The sequence below is a fragment of the Anguilla anguilla genome, chromosome 14, assembly GCF_013347855.1.
Source record: "Anguilla anguilla isolate fAngAng1 chromosome 14, fAngAng1.pri, whole genome shotgun sequence".
Classification (NCBI taxonomy): domain Eukaryota; kingdom Metazoa; phylum Chordata; class Actinopteri; order Anguilliformes; family Anguillidae; genus Anguilla; species Anguilla anguilla.
The window spans coordinates 18,599,335-18,620,012 of NC_049214.1; the positions used below are offsets into that span (position 1 = coordinate 18,599,335).

Here is a 20,678-nt window from a genome sequence, read left to right on the forward strand (position 1 = left end):
ATTCTTTTACAATAGCAATGTCTTTTGGTTTATTTACCCCTTCTTCTTTGTCGAGAAAGCTACAAAATTTTTTGCTTAACTGGGATGAACTGCTCAGTTGTCTGTTGTGTGTGATGTCATGGATCATCCACTTATATGTGCTTTACCTGCTGTGAGTGGAGCCTGGGTGCTACACCCTGCAGGGGTTTCTCACAGCTGGGACAGGCAGTGGAGGATCTGCATCCACATTCAGCTCCATCATGGCTGATACTCTCCAGTAATCGTGTGTGCAAATTGGTTTCAACTTTATCAGCGTATCTAGGTGTTACATTTTTTTACAGTCAGTTTTAAAACAATTTTCTGTACAACACAAATAATATATAATTCACATAATTTATACCGGGAAAAACTAGACCTGGATCAGATGCCTTATGGGGAATTCTTTAGTCTTTTACAAACCAGTAAAATGCCTGCTGATTACCAACATTTTGATAAAAAAAAACAATCATTTTCACCAATATTTGGGACAAAGTTTTTCCTTCATCTGTTTGTTCAATTTGGTTAGCAACATGTTTTATTGAAAATCCTCCGGGATCTGCAAGGGAGTTTTCAAATTTTACCAGCATCTGGAATACAAATTAGTTCACTGTATATTTGACCCAGGTCTACACTCATAGTAGAAAATATGTCAGACAAATGTGTAAATGTGCACTCTTCTTTTCCTCTGAGTATTTTAATAATATATAGATGCGCAATGATAAGTTAGCAGGGCTACATTTGTTGTTGTTGTAAAGGACACTGGTTAGGTTCATGTTTTAACTCAGTAGGAGACATTCATGGCAACACTGTGCACTCCCTATTCAAAAATCAATGTCTAACATGGAGGATACCAGGAGCCCCAGAGGGAAGAAATGAAAGCCACAGGATGGTCAATGAGCTGGTCCCATTGAATGATGTGCAGGGAGAGGTAATGAAAGGGCAGGGACATCCTTAAATAAACATCCCTGTTAAAGGAGTCTCGGCCCTGCTGCTTTCTGATGTGGGCTTCCAGTGCATCTGCCCAGGGGGGTGAGGGGAGAGGATGGGCCTTATCCCAGTACTCTGCTGAACTGGCATGCCACAGAGCCTATACCACAAAGCTTGTACCACAGGGTTTATACCACAGGGCCTATACCACAGAGCTTAAACCAAACGGCTTATACCACAGGGCTTGTGCCACAGGGCTTAAACCAAACGGCTTATACCACAGGGCTTATGCCACAGGACCTATACCACAGGCCTTCTGCCTCAGGGTTGAGTCCCTTTCCAGAGCTGGCTCTAGGATTTTGGTGGCCCTAAAGAAGTAACCAGCGGCAACCAGTCGCGGCCCGGGGAGGGGGGGGGGGGGGGGGGGGGCGTGTTTGTCGGGGATCGCGGACCAGGGAACCGGTGCAAGAACAATAGGATCTTGTTTCCTCTGAATACTGCACAAGTAAAATGTCATTAAAAAAAAAAAAAAAAAACATTCAAAACCTGAATTGTGTGGTCCATGCGTGGCTGTGGCCCTAAACGACCGTGTGGACCGTTTATACCAGCAGCCGACTCAGGCCCTGTCTGCTGCTCCTGGCCTAGGCTGTGTTCACGTAGGCTCCTCTGAGTTCCACACTGCTCCTGCACGGACCTGCACTCATTTCTGATGACATAATTGGTCCTCATGTAGAATATGCCGTTTAATTTGGTCTCAAAACTCCCTATATGTATTCAAATCAAGGTATGTTGTCAGTTTTTGTTGGGACATGCCAATACTTTGATATGTATGTATAGGTATCCATCCAGGTTTCAAGGAGTATTTTTGTCCTTAATAATTATTACTTGTATTCCTAGTATTATTAGATCATACTTTATACAAGTGAGTTAAATACAGAAACTTTCCCTTGCTCACAAGTGTTTAAGGGGAAACTTAATTTTTTTTAAGGGGATTTTTTAATAAACATAAACATTAAGCCAAACAGAAAAGAAACTCAGATGGAGGGATGTTTTTCATTTCTGGTGTAAATAGGAGTCATTTGGGTTAAATAAGGACTGCCTGTGATTTACAGTATTATATTTCAGACCACCAAATTGGTGTGTTGGACCGGTGGCTGCAGTTATACTTTGGAAACACACAATACCCACCAGGAGAATAATGGCCTGAAGAGAATTCGATTTTAATCCAGATTTAAATATTGAGATGCTCTCTGATTCTACAGCATTATGATAAAAGTCATTCCATAATGTCTATGCTCTGTAGCTGAAAGCTCTGCCACTCCTCCTTACTTTCAAAATTCTGGCGATGGGCACATAGCCAGCTGCCTGAGAAAATAAGTGTCTACAGGATTATACAAAATAATAACTTTACTCAGGTATGACGGAGCTGCACATTCAATGCTTTGTAGGTAAAAAACAGAATTGTGAAGCGGTTCAGTATTGAGTAAAGAGCCACAGAAGAAGAGCTATGACAGATGATATATAATCAAGTTTTTGTTTTTGTCAAACTCCTTGCAGCAGTATTTTGGATCAATTGGAGAGTGGACAAAATGCAATTTAGACTGCCAGACAGTAAGGCATTGCAATAATTCAGTCTTGAAGGGAGAAAATCATGGCCACATTTTTCTGCATCTCTGCATCTCTGAAATATTGGATACTCCTATTTTCGCAGTGTTTCTAAGCTGGAAAAAATAGCATTCTGGTCACATACATGTTTTCTAACCTTTGCCTTATAAGTTAAGAAAAAGTCATTCACAGTCAAGACAAACCTCAGCATCCTACCAATGAGCTCCTGAATCTAAGATGCAAAATCACTGTTTTGACAGAATTCATTAACACAGCTTTTCAAGTAATCTAGTTCCTATTGTTATTAAGAGATTATTACTCTTTCTACTTGTTTGGCTTTCGTTACATGCACTGCCTTGAAATTCCTGATTACTGAGATCCATGGAAATACCTTTGCCCTGTATAAACTTAAATCTATCTAAGAGATATGATCTGCCCCATAAAAGTATATCCCCACTAAGCCAACAAGTCTTTATAAGTGATTTCAAAGAATCCCACCTGTGGTGTTAATACCATATATCCAAAGGGACAAGCACAAAGACATGAAATTGGCCAGAGGATACCTTGTTCTGATACCTGAATAACTCAAATAAGTGAGTAATTACTTTGCCCTGATTGTTTCTAAGATTTGTGAAAGAAATGTTTGATTATATATAGTTGTGTAGTTAATTCAACTGAGCATTCAGATCTTGGTTGACACTGTTTTTACTTAGGGTTCTATATAGCTATTCAGAAGGAGTCAGGTATGCACTCCTCGAAACAGAAGTGCTAATTATTTTCCAAACTGGTTGCCACAGAGTAGAGAGAAGCTCCTTTAAAGGCTCTACACATCTACCCAATAAGGACAGGACTGCTGTGTCTTCAGGACTAATTACTATTGTTTTATACAGCCATGCCAGGGCAGACCACATTTTTACTGTCTCTCCAGAACTCACACTGGACCTGTGTGGAGAATAAAATAAGCTCTCTGTGAGAGTATGTAGCTGTGAGGCTGCTTTTTTTGGTCACTTCAGTTAAACTTTCATCATGGTTCAGGCTCAGCAAAAAATGTGAGCCGGTCTGGCAGGTGAATGCAGCCTCATGGTCCAAACCATCAGCAGTCCGCAGAGGTGAAGCCGGGAGTTTTTAAAACATGTTTCAGGGCATCATGGACAGACAGCTGGCTGGAATGGAAAGCTGTGCAGCAGAGGGTCAACAGAGGGCTGCATTTCTCAGAGTCGTGAAAAGGTGAGAGCAAGTTGTATGAATATCGTATATTGAATGTACAGATTTCACGGCTTTGTTTTTTTAAAGGTTTTCTATGTTATCTGATGCTTCTGTGTTTTACAGGGCAGGTAAATGACTAAAAGGGACATAATTTTATTCCTTCTTTGGGCAATGAGACATTCAGGAGACTAAAGATGGCAAACTCCTGTCTGTGATAAATGATACATCTCCCATCAGCCAACCACTGTTATCCACTGCTAATGTTACTCGTAGCCAATGGCTGTCTTCTGTCAAAACTGAGGTATGGATTTTTTTCGCATAATTGCAACCTGTAAGTAATTCATGATAACAGCCCGCGTGCAAGGTGTCATATGAAAGAGCGAGAGAAACAAGCTGTCTGTGAAAGCATTCTTTCATTGATTTGCTTTTTAATACAAATGACTGCTTATAAGAGCAATACTGTCATCTCAATGGCTTTTCAATGGGGTCCTCCATCATCGTAGTCTGTGTAAAATATCTGAAGTATGATTCCACACGTGCAGAGAGCAAATGCTATTTGAATAGCTACGGTCAATTGGATAATAGCGAGTTTGCATTTTGTTGCTGTTTTCTGCATTTGCACAGCTTCTCGTATGAATGCATTAGCCAGTAAAATAACATGCATTGTCATAATTTAGAATTCAGCTTGTTTTGTGAGTCACATTTTGGGCTAGACATGATGTATGGCTCACGAATGCAATTTGCCATATACATTTCAGTCAAGTGTTTTAGTGGAAGCTAACCCTGGTCATGGAAAGACAAACTGCAGTCCTGCTTTACATACTTAACATTGCTTGATGTGTGTTGAGCTGCAGAAGAAGGAAAGCCTAATAAAACACAATATTACATTATTTTTTTAAAGTTTAAAAAACCTGGTAAAAGTGCATATTAATCAGCTTTAAAAATTTGAATGTATTTCATTTGGCACAAAGTCTTGTGTACACTTGGCGGAAGTACCCATACTGTATGATTTGGTTGTTCTCCACACATTCCTTCCATGGTATCAGTGAGGATCTGGACAGCCTCGCTGACATGAACCTGTGCCCATTACACAGTCGTGGAGACTGGGGGAATCCTCTCGCAGGCTACCCAGCTCCCTTACCCCGATTTGCTTCCCTCCCCCTGACTTGAAATGAAAACACATTCTTTCACTGTGGCTGGGTGGTTGCCAGGCAACAGGGAGAGAGAATCACTGGTGGTGGAGGTTAGATAGTGTGCTGGGAGTCTCAACCGCCTTCCCGCCCAAATCTGTCCCTGTCCCCGTGCGGAACTTTGCACTCTGCAGTCACCCAGCTTACACACATACACACACACACACATCCAAAAACTCTCCTCTTCAGTTCAGTTGCGGCAGATAGAAACTATGAGTTACAAGATCATAAATATACATTTTTTAAAATCACATTCTTGGCTTATGTAAAAGAAATATCAACTACATATTTGTAAAAATTTCACATTGTCCTTTCTATGTCCAGCGGTGTTTCATATGAAGAAATTATTTCGCCCTCCCATTAGGTCATCATGAGCACATAATACGACCGTGTTTGAGATCATGTCTTCTTTGAGATGAAGTATCATCTTGGCTACATTATTTGATTGCTTCTCCTCTGATATGCAGAGGGCAAGAAGTTATAAATGTTGTAAGGCAGGACACAGTGGCATCCATACCTCCACCCACAACTCCCAAGCTGCTGCACCTCAAGCTTGATTTTTTTTAATGGGGTGCCTCAACCAGGTCCCCTGGTCATTTCTGCTTTCCCCCTATAAAATAGATGCTCACGCATACTTTGTGGCATGTCATGGTCTTGTCCTGTTCAGTTTCCCCTTTGGTAACATGGCCCTCTGCTCCACAGGCAGAGTGCTCTGTGGAATGGTACTAGACACGCCATCTAAGAACCAAACGGGTAGAATATTCCCAACAACTGGCACCATTTGTCTGAGATGAATATTTTTCGGGTGGACAGTCGAGTATTTCTCGAGCAGGGCACTGAGTAAGTTGGAATGAATGTGCTTTGGAGCTGTGAGTGACAGTTATTGACTCAATGAGGCGTGAGACGTTTGTGTGGGAATGCGGTTATTGATTATTGCTGAGGCTACAGGGTCCGAAGATTTCCCAGTGTCACAGCTGGGCTCCCAGGGTTCAGACTTTGTAAAGAAAGGGGAAAGGAGGAGGAGGATTGGTGCTGGCGAAGGGGGGCTGCGATCCCCCCATCTCTTTGTGTCCCTCTTCTCTCGGCACATCTGTAGGCCCCGGCGGACCCCCCACCAGGCCTGAGAGAGGGGAAGCTCAATCAGGTTGTCCGGGGAAATCATTCTTGAATAAATGTTTGGCCTCTCCCGCTCGCCTGCTCCTCCAGCCCCTGCCCCACCCTGCTGCCCCGTGCCTATGACCTCTGACCCAGCAGTGAAAAGTTATTGGAGCGCCGGGTTAACTCTCTCAGGCGTGGTTGTGCAGCAAGTCTGGGAAAGTGCCCTTCCAGGGTGAGGAGTGTGGATGGGGGTCACAGTTAAAGGAGCGAGGATGGGGGGGGTGCACGTCTGTCATCTATGGAGACCCCGCCAGCGAAGGCCTTTGCCCTGTTCGCAAGTGTGCCAGGGACGCTATTGTCACACGGAGTATTGGTCGAAAAACGGGGCCCCCATACTTCTAGATTTGTTAGGACTACCTCACTCTCTTTCTCTCCCTCCCTTTGACTCTCCTTCTTCATCTTTTTCTCTCCATTGCTCTCTTTATTCTTGTTTAACATCGTCCACAATTTTGCTCTGCCTCTTCCCTTCCCTTTAGAAAATCTTAAATGCTCTTTTCTCCGCTCATCTGAGTCCTCACAGTTCTGTAGCCAAGTCTACCCTGTTTTATAATAAGGTAGCCTACACCATTTCACGGTGAATGTATTGATGTAAACTGCACGTAACCTACATATTTATTAGTGCTTTCATTTTTAAAGAACTAACTCCGTTTATTGATTCACTCTGCATCTAGTCTGATCATGTTGTGCCAGGAGCTCTTAGATGTTTAGAGCATATTTGCACATATCTGTTACAATTTGGAGACCATGGTCCCAGTTTTTTTTTTTTTTTTTGTCAGATTGCGATAAAAATGTTCTGTAAGTGTCATTTGGTTCATATTAAAGTAAATAAGCATCACCTAATGATCATCACCTGTTTTTGCGGTCAATGCTATAGTTAGATCGTTTCTGGCTCAGGAGTGTGCGGTAGTGCTCCTACATAATGAATGGCCCTCTGGTGGACGAATGCGGAACACAGGCTGAAACAGGCCATCCGTTAGCTGAGGTATACTTTATAGTTGAAGCCATTGTGCTGTAGTAGTAATTGTTGATTTAAAATCTCACATATGAGTAACATCATCGTATTTCAAGGAAATGTTTGCACCAACATTGCACCATATAATTACTGAACTTTTAGCAGATATGTTGAATTATCAACCAGCTAACATAGGCCATCTTAGACAGTTCCTTATAATTAAAGTCAAGTTAATATAGCGATCTGAACTAATATACACACGTAATTTTCAGCCAGTCGTTCCATTTCTTAGGTTTTAACTTCGTTATTTTTTTTACAGAAAACCTGAATAAACTGTAGGCTATGGCTGTTGTTAAGTGTTAAGAGAAGTTAATAGTTCGATATATACAGTCAATAGTCTATGGCTAAATTGTCCAGCCAACATATCACATTTCATTTACTTAAAATTGCAACCTGGATGTGGGGTTTTTGGATGTATATTTACCTCTTAAATTTATTTTCCAATATGGCCAGTTGATGCAACGTTACATATGCTACAACAATTAGGACCTAAACCTATTTCTGCAATAGAGCTCTGTTGGCAACACTTTTAACTCCAGTTCGCTAAACAAACGAAATGGCTACAAAAGAGAAACTGCAGAACCACCCAACGAATCAAATGAGAACGTCTTGTATCTTCCAGTATCTTCCTGAATTATTGTCTGAAAACCTATATCCGAGAGAATACGGGGAAAGGAAGTTGAAATTTAAAACCTGCAGTGGCACACGTCCGCTCATGGAAAGGGGAGAGTTTTTAGAAGGGGAAGTTAAGGAATAGCCCCTTTTCCTGATTGCTGACGCGGCCAGCGGCTGTACGCAAAATAGTGTACTTCAAGTTAAGGACTGTGGATGTAACTGCTTGTCACGATGTTGTTTTGGATTCTCGTTATTGGGGCGATTACAAGACTAGACGGTTACTTTTCCGAAGAGAAAAACCCCGGAGAATCGAAAATGCAGCCGCCTACAGTCGTGATTGCAATTATCGCAAGAAATGCTGCCCATTCGCTTCCATACTATCTTGGAGCACTGGAGAGGCTAGACTATCCCAAAGATCGCATCTCGATATGGTAGGTGGCCTTCCAACTGCACTACAAACTATTCAGGGGGTCGCTAATATCCCTTTATGTTATTTGCACGCACACGAAGGTCAATCGTATTTAGATTTAATCTGTCACCCCTCCTTCCCTCTTCCATTGTCTCCCCTCTGTAACTTCCTCCCATCCCCCAACGTTTAAAAAATGTACTGTAGTTATTGCTCCAGCTATCTTCTGTTATTATTATTATTATTTTTATGGTAACTGAACTCATTAAATAACAGTGAAAAATAATTCTGTAAAATGTGTGTAAAAATCAGTGTTCCCTCTCTCCCTCATTATATATGTATTACTGTTTGTAATTGGTGAAGTGGTGTGCACAGTTATTCCTCTTGAATGGAATACAACAAAAAATCTAAAGTGAAGATACTCTTAGTACTTAAATTGATTGAACCCCGGGTTGCCAGTGAATTATGTCCTTCAGTGAGGAAACCCAGATCAGGTGATGCTGTGCATGCTGGGCCAGCTGTTTAAACCTGTGCACCCACACGATCCAACAGGGCTGCGACTGACCACAACGTCGACAACACCACGGCGATCCTGCGGGAGTGGCTGACCATCATGCAGCGGTTCTACCACTATGTGGAGTGGAGGCCCATGGACAAACCCACGTGAGTGCCACACATCCCACCGCTGCCACACTGCCACAGAACTGTTCATGTGCCAGGGGGCCTGTCACAGAACCGCTACGCAGCGATGCATGGAAGAGCAAAGAGCTTCGGGGCGCCCCCCTTCGTTTCATTTAGACGAGAGCTTTGCCTCCCGTGCCTTTTGGTCTTGTTTTGGTGGAATGAACCGACAGGCCTGTGCTTGCCTTCGTCTTTTGCATGCAGCCTGTGAGTTAGCGGACGATGTGAGGCAGCCCTCTGCTGCAGCCACGTCTCACCGAGCCCCTGCCGGTGCTGTTCCGCAGGTCGTACCCTGGGGAAATGGGCCCTAAGCACTGGACTAACGGCCGGTACGAGTACGTCATGAAGCTCAAGCAGGCAGCGCTCAACTTCGCCAAGAAACGCTGGGCTGACTACATCTTGGTAGGGACTCCTTCACTGTGCTTCTCTCCCCCTGGGCCACTGTCTTAATACCCCACCCTCTCTCTTCTAAAGGCAGGGCAACTATAAAAGTGAAGGATTAACTATAACTTAACTATAAGACCTTCCCGCTTGTTGCTTTTTTATCATAAAATGTTAAGTCTTTAAACATGCATATCCAGTTACCTCTGTGACCACTGGATGTAGTGAAAATTTTTTCAGGATTCCCCGCTGTGTGTCTGTTAGTCTCTCTTTGAACAGAAAGGGGTGAAATCGTTGCCTTTTGTTCAAGGAATAAGGAATAAAACAGAGTTATTATAACAGCTGCTAAGTGTTGTAGAGGCATGCATCCCACTGTGTGTTGCAGTGGTTGGAGCTTGACTTTAAGTGTAAATGGTCCCCATTTGAAATTTTCAGTTGGACAACCACTCATTTACTTGGAAGCCCTTTAAGACTCTCTGCAATGATATCATGTTACAGAAGAGGAAGGGTGATCATAGGGGTGGGTAAAGGGATGGGACAGAGGAGAGAAAGGCTGTTCTGGTTTCACGCGTTTTGGGATGTGTGAATGATGACCCCTGTCTTCAGTATGCAGACACAGACAACATCCTGACCAACCCAAAAACGCTCAGCCTTATGGTGGCGGAAAACAAGTCGGTTATCGCGCCCATGCTGGACTCTCAGACTGCGTACTCCAATTACTGGTGCGGCATAACCCCTCAGGTAATGCATGCACCACACCCTCTGTGTCTACCCACCAAGCACGGCTACGACCATGCTCTACAGCGCAGGTCTGATCAGTGCGCTCCCACTGCAGAACCTCTTACAGAAAGGAGGGAAATGTGAATTTGCCTAATTTTTTATTATCACACTGTGCATTTGACTATTTGTAATGACTTGTATGTTTGCACTATAAGCTGCCTTCTTGGCCCTAGGCTCCCTTGGAAATATGATGTCTATCCACAGTGGCTTTTCTGTGGTAAGGCAATGGTTATATAAAATAAAAACAAAACTGCTTTCAGGGATACTACCGCCGCACTGCCGAATACTTCCCTACCAAGCACCGGCATCGGCTCGGCTGCTACGCCGTCCCCATGGTGCACTCCACCGTGCTGTTGGACCTGCGTAAGGCGGGCACCAAGAAGCTGGCCTTCCACCCTCCCCACAAGGACTACTCCTGGCCTTTCGACGACATCATCGTTTTCGCCTTCTCCTGCCGCGTCTCGGGTATGGCTCCCCCTGGTGGCCAAATGGTCTCTAACCGCCGTGTGGTACTTCACTTGCTGTGGCGAAATAAAAGCGCTAACTGCGTGTCTGTTTTTGCACCCGTGTGACGGTTTTGGGTGCCAGAGGTGCAGATGTACCTGTGCAACAAGGAGCGCTACGGCTACCTGAATGTTCCTACAAAGCCTCACCACACCATCGAGGATGACCAAATCAACTTTGTTCATGTGCAGCTGGAGTCCATGAGTAAGTGCAGGTTTTTTTATTAGACTGGATTAAGGTGAAAGGCTATGGCCAGACTGTGAGTGAGTCTGCATGTGAATGTGTCTGTGCATGTTGTTCTGTTTATGTACGCAGAGTGAAAAGGACAGCCTTTGTAAAAGTGGAGTCAGTGAGTGAGCAGGTGTCACCAGTTTTGACTTGTCCTGTGAAAAGACAAAAAATACAGAGAAAAATGGTGACCTTTCAGAAATGCCGTGTGAAAGTTCTTCATTTGTTTTTCAGTTGATGGGCCACCCATGTACCCCTCACGGTACATACATTTGCTTCCCAGACAAAGAGACCTCATGGGCTTTGATGAGGTGAGGGATTTATTGTAAAAATATTAAAGGAAATGTCCAGGGTCTCAAAAAGGCGATAAGACGAAACACAAAAAGGAATGCACATAATTGAAGGGCTTATTTGTTATTATCTGTTTTTTAAACATTTGCATACACTTTTATAAACTCACTGAGAGATTTACCCTGGGTCACTTCAAGCTGCCATTGACCTTGTCACCCATGACCCCAGACAGTCACGAGGATGTACTTATATATTACATAACTGTAAGTTCAGAATCCATCAAGGTGCACTTAAACACTTTGGCAAAGAATCATGAAGTTAAACAGTAGCCAGAGGCATATCCAGAACAACACTCACAACAAATGTCCTCAGTTCTCTGTAAAATGACACATCAATTTTTGTGCGTATCTGGAGAGTCATTCCATTGGAATTGCTTTTCTGATTCTATATTTTTGTCAGAAATTGGGCTGTAGCACTACCTCTACAGGCTGTGTTCAGCTGACACCATGGTTACCCACTGAATTAGAAAATGTGGGTAACCGGCATCTCATGGTTCATGGTCTCATTGAGGCGTTTTTTTTTAACCTGTGCCTTTGCCGCAGATATACCTGATAAATTTACGCCGGCGTCCGGACAGACGGGATAGGATGCTGTGGGCTCTCAACGAGCTGGAGATTGATGTCAAGGTGGTGGACGCTGTGGATGGAGGGTAATTCAGCTTTGTCTCTCGCAGTGAGGAAATTGCACAGCATGTGCGAGTAATGAATCACTCTACATATTACATGCATGTGTACACGTGTGTGTGTGTGTGCTCCATCACACAGTGCTCTAAACAGCAGTGAAATCAAGCTTTTGGGCGTTGACCTCCTGCCGGGATACTACGACCCCTTCTCGGGTCGCACCCTGACTAAGGGCGAGGTCGGCTGCTTCCTCAGCCACTACTTCATCTGGAAGGAGGTGAGGGGCCCGCGGGTGCTCTCCACACCTGCATGCACATGCATTCTCTCAGGAAGACATCTTTTAGTTCATTTAGACTAAAAAACACGCCCAGGCTCTTTTGACAGACTAGTAGACACTGAAACGCTCATATGAAATAAAGCATGTTTATTATAAATAAGTCTGACGTTTGGTTTTAGCGTCTTCCTCCGATTCAACAACTTTTAGTTCTGCAATAATGCTGTTTCTCATCTGGCTTTTTAGTGTAACGTATTGTCGGGTGAGTTCCACATCTAAAATGATATTATAGCTGCCAGAATTCCATATGAGGTTACAATATAGCTCCCAGAATTCCCTGTGTGAGATTACATTACAGATCCCAATATTTCCTTTTCTAAGATGACAGCATAGCTCTTAGGTCCCCTCTGTGTAAGGTATAGACCCCAGAGTTCCTGCTATGAGATGATAGACTGTTTTACTTGCAGATGGTGGACATGCAGCTGGACAAGGCGCTGATCTTTGAGGATGACATACGTTTCCAGGGCAACGTCAAGCGGCGGATACTGCGCTTGATGGAAGAGGTTGAGAAGGTGGAGCTGGACTGGGACATTATGTGAGTGGGGCGGAGCCATACAATATCAGGCTGCTCTTGGGAGCAGACAGTGTGACAGGGATGTTGCCATGGAGACCATATAGTCTAGTTACTCGGCTGCATGTTGTGTTTTTTTGTGCGAGGTGAAGAGGACCATTGGTGGCAGTGCATCTCTTTGTGTTGCAGTGCCCTCTTGTGGCTGACTCCCCCTTTTGACTGACACTACCCCTTTCTCCATTCTGCCATAGATACCTGGGCCGGAAGAAGGTGAAACCGGGAGACGAGGTAGCAGTGGAGAACGTGCGGAATCTGGTGGTGGCAGACTACTCCTATTGGACGCTGTCCTATGCTATCTCTCAGCAGGGGGCCCAGAAGCTCATCAATGCCGAACCTCTCTCCAAGATGCTGCCTGTAGACGAGTTCTTGCCCATCATGTATGACAAACACTCAAAGTAAGTGGGACAAATACTTTGGTAGAAACCTGTATCTCCAGGGTCTAGAAACTTGTCCAGCTGGCAGTCTTTTTGCACGGTTCCTGCTTCTTCTCTGTTGCCACTTCCTTAGGGCAACTCTCAGTCAAACCATGGCAGGAAAAGCTGATGGTCTGCTCTGGCTTGATTGGTGTGAAAGACTTGGAATTAGGTGTGCATGAATTGGTTGTTTCATACTTACTTTTATATATATAGCCTGAGGACGGGCGGAAATAATTGAACTCTCATGCTCCTTGTTTGTACATTTATAATCTTGGCTTTACATTTGCCTTCTGGAGTCTCATACTGGCCTCCTCCTCTGATGTGTTCTCCTCTTTATCCAAGAGAAGTTGCCGGTTCAGTTTTTCATGTTGAAGACTTGTCAGCCTGTGATTCGTTAATCTGGATGAAAATACTCTCTCATGGTGTGACCGAGCAGCTACAGCAGTAGGCCCAGAGACCCTCTGAGCCAATGGGAGCTTAGCCCAGAAACATGTCTGGAAAATGCATCAGAGCAGTGGAATGGTGTATGGAAAACTGGCCCTCTGCCACAGTCCCAATGTGCTGGTGATAAGTTCTGCTTCCCTTGTCTAGCCACACTGGAATGCTACAGTACTTCTTACAGTGCATGCTCAGAAATCCATACCTAAATCATTCATTATTTAACTGATTTTGGTGATTTCAATGTGATATTTAAAAAGCCTCCTGACATTGTGCACTCACTTTTTCTCAGTTGTTTTTGCTGTTTTGTCTATCGAGGGCCTTAGTTAACATTTGCGATGGGAGACTTGTGGAAATGGTTATGACTCAGAGCCTGGGCCTCTGCACATTATTATTGATGTACTTTATTCAGTCTCTGCGCAGGGCACTCCTCATTTATAATCCTGTGTGTCTGGATATTAAAAATACTGTATATAGATGTTAACATAGAGCATTCTTTATTTTCTTTATACTTTTATTTCTGTTACAGGCAAGTATCAAATAGTTTTCCAGTGTTTCATACACGGGGCTGCCGGGTGAAATTCCTGGGCCCAGGTCAAAATTATTGTTTTATTCCAGGGCCCGGGACAGTAATATTTAGCACAAGTTCATTGGCCATTGGGCCCCCTCCCCTCCTCCTGGGCCCAGGATAATGTACCTGGTTATCGCCGCCCCCCACCCCCCCCCCAGTTTCCATTCAGTGATATACTGATAGGCAACAGCTTCTCAAACAAGGCCTGCATGTTACCCTGATGGGTGTCCTGTGATTTTAATTTTTCCCTTGCATAGTGAGGAGTACAAGGCCCATTTCCCCAACCGGAACTTGCAGGCGTACTCAACGCACCCCCTTCTGGTGCAGCCCTGCCACTACGCCGGAGACCCGGAGTGGGTGAGCGACACAGAGACCTCCACTATCTGGGACGACGATTCCGTGCGGACGGACTGGCGCGGGTCCTTCAAGACTTTGAAGGGCTCGGTGCCGACAGCGGGACTGCATACCGCGTACCGTGACGAGCTCTAACTCAGCGCGGTGCGGATCGCCTGCGGCATGAAAGGAACCTTATTTTATCGCATATTTTGTCATCACTAGGCAAGGGCTGTTTTGCTGCGTTCCTTCTACAAACAGCCGTGCTGTGGGTTCGTTGACCCGAGGCAGCAGTCCAGCTCCTGACCTCTGAGGCCCCCGGTCCCTCCCTCACATAATAAATATGGGCTTTCTTGCTCGGACATCTTACAGGTGCTGTGCGTCGGTACACCTGGAGTCAGGAGCCACTGTTCCACAGGGAAAAAGTGTGTGATAGGTATGCATGTCTCTGCATGCAGTGGACCGCATTTCTTTTATTTTGGTTGATACGGTTGTGGTGTGTGTCACATGCTTCCTGTTCTCCTTCGTTTGTGCTCACCTGCTCACCTCTTCCCGTGTGTAGCAAATACCCTGTCTGTGAGTTTCCATCTCATGCCACAGGTCACTGGCCACCATATCTTTTGCATTGAACACTAAACTTACCGGGTGAATCCAGTCATTCTGAACCATGAAGGGAAGAGATCCACAATTATAATCTGCCAGTGGAATTAAGAAATCTGTGTGAGCAGAGGTCTGCCCAAACACTGAGGCTAGGACTCGTGCTACAGGAAAGGCTTATCAGCTGGTTTTAAGGGAAACCAACTGGTGCCTGCTTTTAAAAGTGATAAAGACTTCACTGTGATGACAATCAAGCACCATTGAGCATGTGTCTGCAATCATTGCCTTTTCTGAATACAAATGGTACCTCTAATGCCTCTGCTTGTAGTTTAGGAATTAAGTTTGTTTCTGTTTTTTAGGCTTGTTACTAGTTGTTGGTAGTCTTAGCAGTAGTAGTACCTTTATTTATTTCCTGTTTTTTTATTTATTTCAGTATCCCACTGAGCTGAAATCTCATGTTATTTTTATTCTTGTTTCATTGTATCAAGTGAAACTAGAAATACAATCCCATTAGTTCAATGTTAATTTTCTTTACTAGATTCACTGGGCATGTAATGTCATATGAATTCAAGCGGATTTATATAAAAAATGTATTTTTAATGCATTTTGATAGTTACAACTTGTGATCAAAAGTGAGAAGACTATTTTTATTTGTCATGGTAACTATAAACTAATAATCTTGGGCTCAACCTTTCTGTTTGTGTTGGCGACTTGCACAATTACACTGAATGTAAATGTAATCAGTGCCACTGATAATTATTTACCTGTGCTCTAGGTCTGTGGATAATCTCAAAGGACTAGCATATAGCTATATAAACAATCGATTATTATATTTTTAAAATAATAATAATAATTGATAGCATTTGTGTAGCTATATGTAGGCCCTGTAGAATTATTGTAATGGTAAAATGTAATATTTTTATTATATGAGGTTATTACATGTTTACTATGAGCTCTGTGCAAGCTATGAAATGTAGTGTTTGCTGTATGCATATGTATTGCATGCTATGTACTATGTTATCATAACTCTGTATTACCTCGACATCATAACTTGCAAAAGTAAAAGTGCAATGGGTTCAGTTTAAATTTTTTCTGTCATCTGTCAGGTTCTGTCATCTTCAAATTTACAGTGCATGATGGGTTGTGGTAACAAATGAATGTAGCAGTTTTGTTCTTTATTTATCTGTACATATAGCATGGCTTCTGGGTAATCTTAGTTAACCTTAGTTTACCATAATTTTGAATACTTTAACATCTGTGTATATTTATACTGATAAAATGAAAGGCTTTTTGTTTATTGATGTTGGGTTTTCCCTTTAGGCATTTCAACAGCAGCTTTCCATAGTGGCCTAAGTTTAATTTTTACATTTTTTAAACTCGTAACATTAACCTTCACCCCCTGGAAGGTTGGCTAATGTTGCCTAGCTAGAAAGCTAAATGATGTTAATAGATAGCTAGCTAGCTAGCTAACTGACCTTCACCTTGATCTACAGTGAACTCCATAATGTTTGGGACAAAGACATCTATATTTTTTCTTTATCTCGCTCTGTACTCCTCAATTTTAGATTTGTTATCAAAAATTTGTGTGTGGTTTGCGTGCAGATTCTCAGCTTTGTATTTATTTTAAATACGTTTTGGTTTCACTGTGTAGAAATTACTGCGATTTTTATTCATAGTCCCCCATTTCAGGGTACTTTAACCACATGTGAATTGTCTGAATACAAATCTAAAAATGTGTCAAATCAAGGGGGAAAAAAAGTATTTGTCCCAAACCTTATGGAGCTCACTGTACATTATCTTACTTAAACAGCTATCTGTTTTCACGGTCCCAAATCTAACCGATCATCCATGAGAAGCAACATATGTGTCTCTAAGCAAACTGTTGGTAAGGTTGCAAAATGTGACACATTGGCAGTTTGGAAGTCCACGTATATGTCATAATTTGATCCAGTACAAGTGTTACAAAGTAGGTAAATATAATGCCACACCGGTATGCCCCAGTCGGCTATGTGTACTGTAGAACAAGAAATTGGGAATAGTATCTGGGGGAAGGAATGTTGAATGTTTTATCATGTAATGCCGAGTTTATATTTATAGCATTCATAGCATTTCCTACTGTCGCCTTTCTGGAACTGTCAAATATTTTTGGATCAGCAATTTCCCTTCCTGAATATGGCTGTTGTATCCAGTTTCAGGTTTCTCTAGCAGGCTGATAACAGTGCTAGCAGCAAACTCAGGCTATGAGCTCCAGGCTCCACTTTGTGCAGGCCATTCCAGGGTGGGCTGGGTTGAGCCTGTATGCGCTCATACGCGTCAGCACCTCATTTGTGTTGTAGTTATATAACAGATTTTCATATATTTGCCTTTGTGCTCTTCCATCAGCCATCTTGGGAAACTCATAAAATTAGCATCCAAGCCTGGCCCCGTCAATCCAAGTCTTGTAGTGTTTATAATCGAAGGCCAACCTTTGTCCCTGAAACTTTAAGTGTTTAGTGCTGAATGTTAAGGTGCCTACAGTAGGTGAATTGTATTCACTCTGCATTTTCTGATACCTTCACATAATTAGTGGGGAATATGTTTCTTTGAGAAATTCTATACCCAATTAAAAGCAGTTTGGATCTTACCCAGTGTGACCATTTGGAAACCATGGTGTGATGTGAGGCACAGTGCTGCATGTATAAAAAATAGTCAGAAGTGAAAACATTGCTTCAATATCTTTCTTATGATAATGTGAAAACTACATGAATAACAACCATTATGTTTCCCCAATGTTCATAACGATATTGAGAATTAATCCAATTTAAAATTGAGTATTATGGCGCATTGGCACAGAGAGATCACTAGAGGGCAACATAAACACGAAGGACAGGGTGCGGGGACAGACTTTCACTACATGGCCAAAAGTATGTGGACACCTGCCATCCTACATCTCATCCAAAATTATGGGCATTAATATGGAGTTGGTCCACCCTTTGCTGCTATAACAACCTCCACTCTTCTGGGACGGCTTTATACTAGATGCTAGAGCACTGCTGCAAAATTTGCTTCCATTCAGCCAGAAGAGCAATATAGAGAGGTCAGGCACTGACTGGGCGATTAGGCCTGGCTTGCAGTTATCTTTAAATGGATCCCAAATGTGTTGGATGGGGCTGAGGTCAGGGCTCTTTGCAGGCCAGTCAAGTTCTTCCACACCGTTCTCAACAAAACCATTTCTAAATGGACCTCGCTGTGTGTCCAGGGGTATTGTCATGCTGAAACAGGAAAGGGCCTTCCCCAAACTGTTGGAGAAGCACATAATTGTCTAGAATGTGATTGTATGCTGTAGCATTAAGATTTGCCTTCACTGGAACTAGGGGGCCTAGCCCAAACCATGAAAAACAGCCCCAGACCAAGGGATGCCCAGATATTTTTGGTCATATAGTTTACTTCAGCTGTAGGATAAGACCTGAACATTGAGCCCTTAACAACAGTCTCAATTTTAATTATTTATTTAGTTGATTCAGCATATGGTGCAGAGCACAAAAGGTCTGCCTAAAAAAACAGCCGTTTTTAATGAATTGATCTTGACACAAAGAAGAAAAATAAAATGGCTGCAGTACACCAAACTGTAAAGTATGGCCCATTGTAACAAAAATGTATATAACACCAGACCTTCCATTCCAGTGTAATGGGATGCAGTCTGGTATTTCCCACTCCTACCTGGGACAGGTTAGGAATGTATACTTTAATATATAATAACTCTTTACCGCTAATCTGAACAACAAAACTTTATTTTCCTTGAATGTAAATAAGCCTGACAGTGTAGTCTTGAAAAAATGGATTGCAGACAAAGAAGATTAGCTAAGAACAAAACCTTGCAAAACAGGTTCTGCTAACAAATATCCGCTTCATTTTATTTCTTCATTTATATATACAGTGCATTGAATACATGTTTGCATATATGTAATGACTGGGGGGGGGGGGGGCTATATGAAATCGGAGAGCATCACTGTGTACTGCTGCCAGGCGTGTGTGTGTGTGTGTGTGTGTATATACATATAGTGAGCTCCATAATGTTTGGGACAAAGATTTCTTTTTTAATTTAATTGGGTCAGTACTCCACAATTTTAGATTTGTAAACAAACAATTCACATCAGGTTGATGTGCAGATTCTCAGCTTTTATTAAAAGGTATTTCGTTTTTAAAAATATATATTTTGGGATTCGACATGTGAGTTTGACGGCTCACAATGTGTGTATATAGCCTGTAGGGAAAGTGGTTTCTCTAGTTGCTTCCTGTAATCGTGGTGCATTTTTACTATGGTTCCATTTGCTAGGTGCCTCAAGATATTTGTCTTCTGCCTCTGGTGTTATCCTTCTTCTTCCTGGTCTTCTCTGTTAACATTACAGCTGGAACCTTCTGAATGTGTACTGAACACTGCATCTGGAAATCAAGCTTCTTAACAATTTCTTGCCGGGAATAACCTTCTTGCCACAAATATGTTTAATTGGCTCTGCACATATAATATATATTTTTTTTAAAATTTAGAGCATATTTTACTTTCTTTACCCTACAAGCCAATGTTATTAGGCTACCTGTGGTTTTAAAAAACTTAAGGTAGATAGGATTTCAGTCAATTTATCTACCCCTCCACCTCCCACTCTGAAAAATGATTTGATAGACTTCCAATAATTAGCTTAAAACTACTTAAAGCCAAAGGAATCTATTTTGACGAAAGTCTAAGATTACTTTTATGCAAAACTAATCTTTTTGTGTTATTCTAAGTAAAACATGTTTGTACTTTGCTTATTTATTCAATAAATGCACATAAAATAAATAATTATTCTCTGCATAAAGGTTTAAAAAACAAAAACAAAAACAAACAAAAAACACAGGTTGGCCTAACGCTTTTGGCCTGAACTGTATATTTGTTTTGGCCTGCGTGACAACTGCAAAGCAGACTTCTGTTTCACTCAAACTGTCTGGATCAGTTTGAAATTAAGCAATCTTTATTTTGAAGGGGCAGGCATCTCTATCTCTGCTCTGATTGGATAAAAGGAGAAGGTTACATGGGGGCAACCAGAGTCCTGCATGTCTGGGCCGGAAACCTGCCTTTAATTGATGAACATTCTAAAACTGTTTTTCATTTTTTTTCCTCAACTGACAAGACCGTGAATTTAAATAAAAACAATGCCCTCAAATTTTCTGGAAAAAAAAGCAGTGATTTGGGAGTGTGTAGAAACTGCTTTTCACTACACTGAATGGAAAGAAATGCAGAAATAGAACTGTAAGATAGGGTTACTGAATGCCACAAACTCCATAAAAACCAAAAGTCCTGCAGAAACGCTATCACAAAAGATACTGTTTATCTATTTTATGCCTGTCTCATCCACGATATAAAGAAACAATGGCATGCTGTTGTAGGTTACTCAAGATGTTACCAAAAACAGGTAAAATGACCGTTAGCCCAGGAAGAAGCAGATCAAAAGTTTGTAGTAAAAACAGGAAGATTTATTACGCAGCCGGCTACGGGAACAACTCAGCAAGAAAGTTCAAAATAGTATTGGTGGGTGATTAGATTTATACAGTGGAATTCTATTGTTGAAAGGGATCACTGCCTCTGATTGCTGATAAGAGGCTGTGCTTCCTTCCGATTGGACCATTCAAATTCAAACCCATCCTACCTATTCAAACAGGTACCATTCACATTGAAATTGAAATACAACAGGGGGGCTCGCCTTCCCCTGGGGCCCAGCG

The 20,678-nt window shown here is 42.4% G+C and overlaps 1 protein-coding gene across 1 annotated transcript; it reads left to right on the forward strand.

The window, feature by feature from the left end:
- Positions 1 to 7,687: 7,687 nt before the first annotated feature.
- Positions 7,688 to 16,028, forward strand: cercam (cerebral endothelial cell adhesion molecule). The gene is made up of 12 exons (XM_035391238.1): positions 7,688 to 8,162; positions 8,690 to 8,800; positions 9,103 to 9,220; positions 9,806 to 9,940; positions 10,240 to 10,444; positions 10,568 to 10,687; positions 10,946 to 11,022; positions 11,605 to 11,711; positions 11,827 to 11,959; positions 12,424 to 12,551; positions 12,779 to 12,982; positions 14,270 to 16,028. The coding sequence occupies exons 1-12, from the start codon at positions 7,963 to 7,965 to the stop codon at positions 14,499 to 14,501; spliced, it is 1,770 nt and encodes a 589-aa protein (XP_035247129.1). The 5' UTR covers positions 7,688 to 7,962; the 3' UTR covers positions 14,502 to 16,028.
- The last annotated feature ends 4,650 nt before the right edge of the window (positions 16,029 to 20,678 follow it).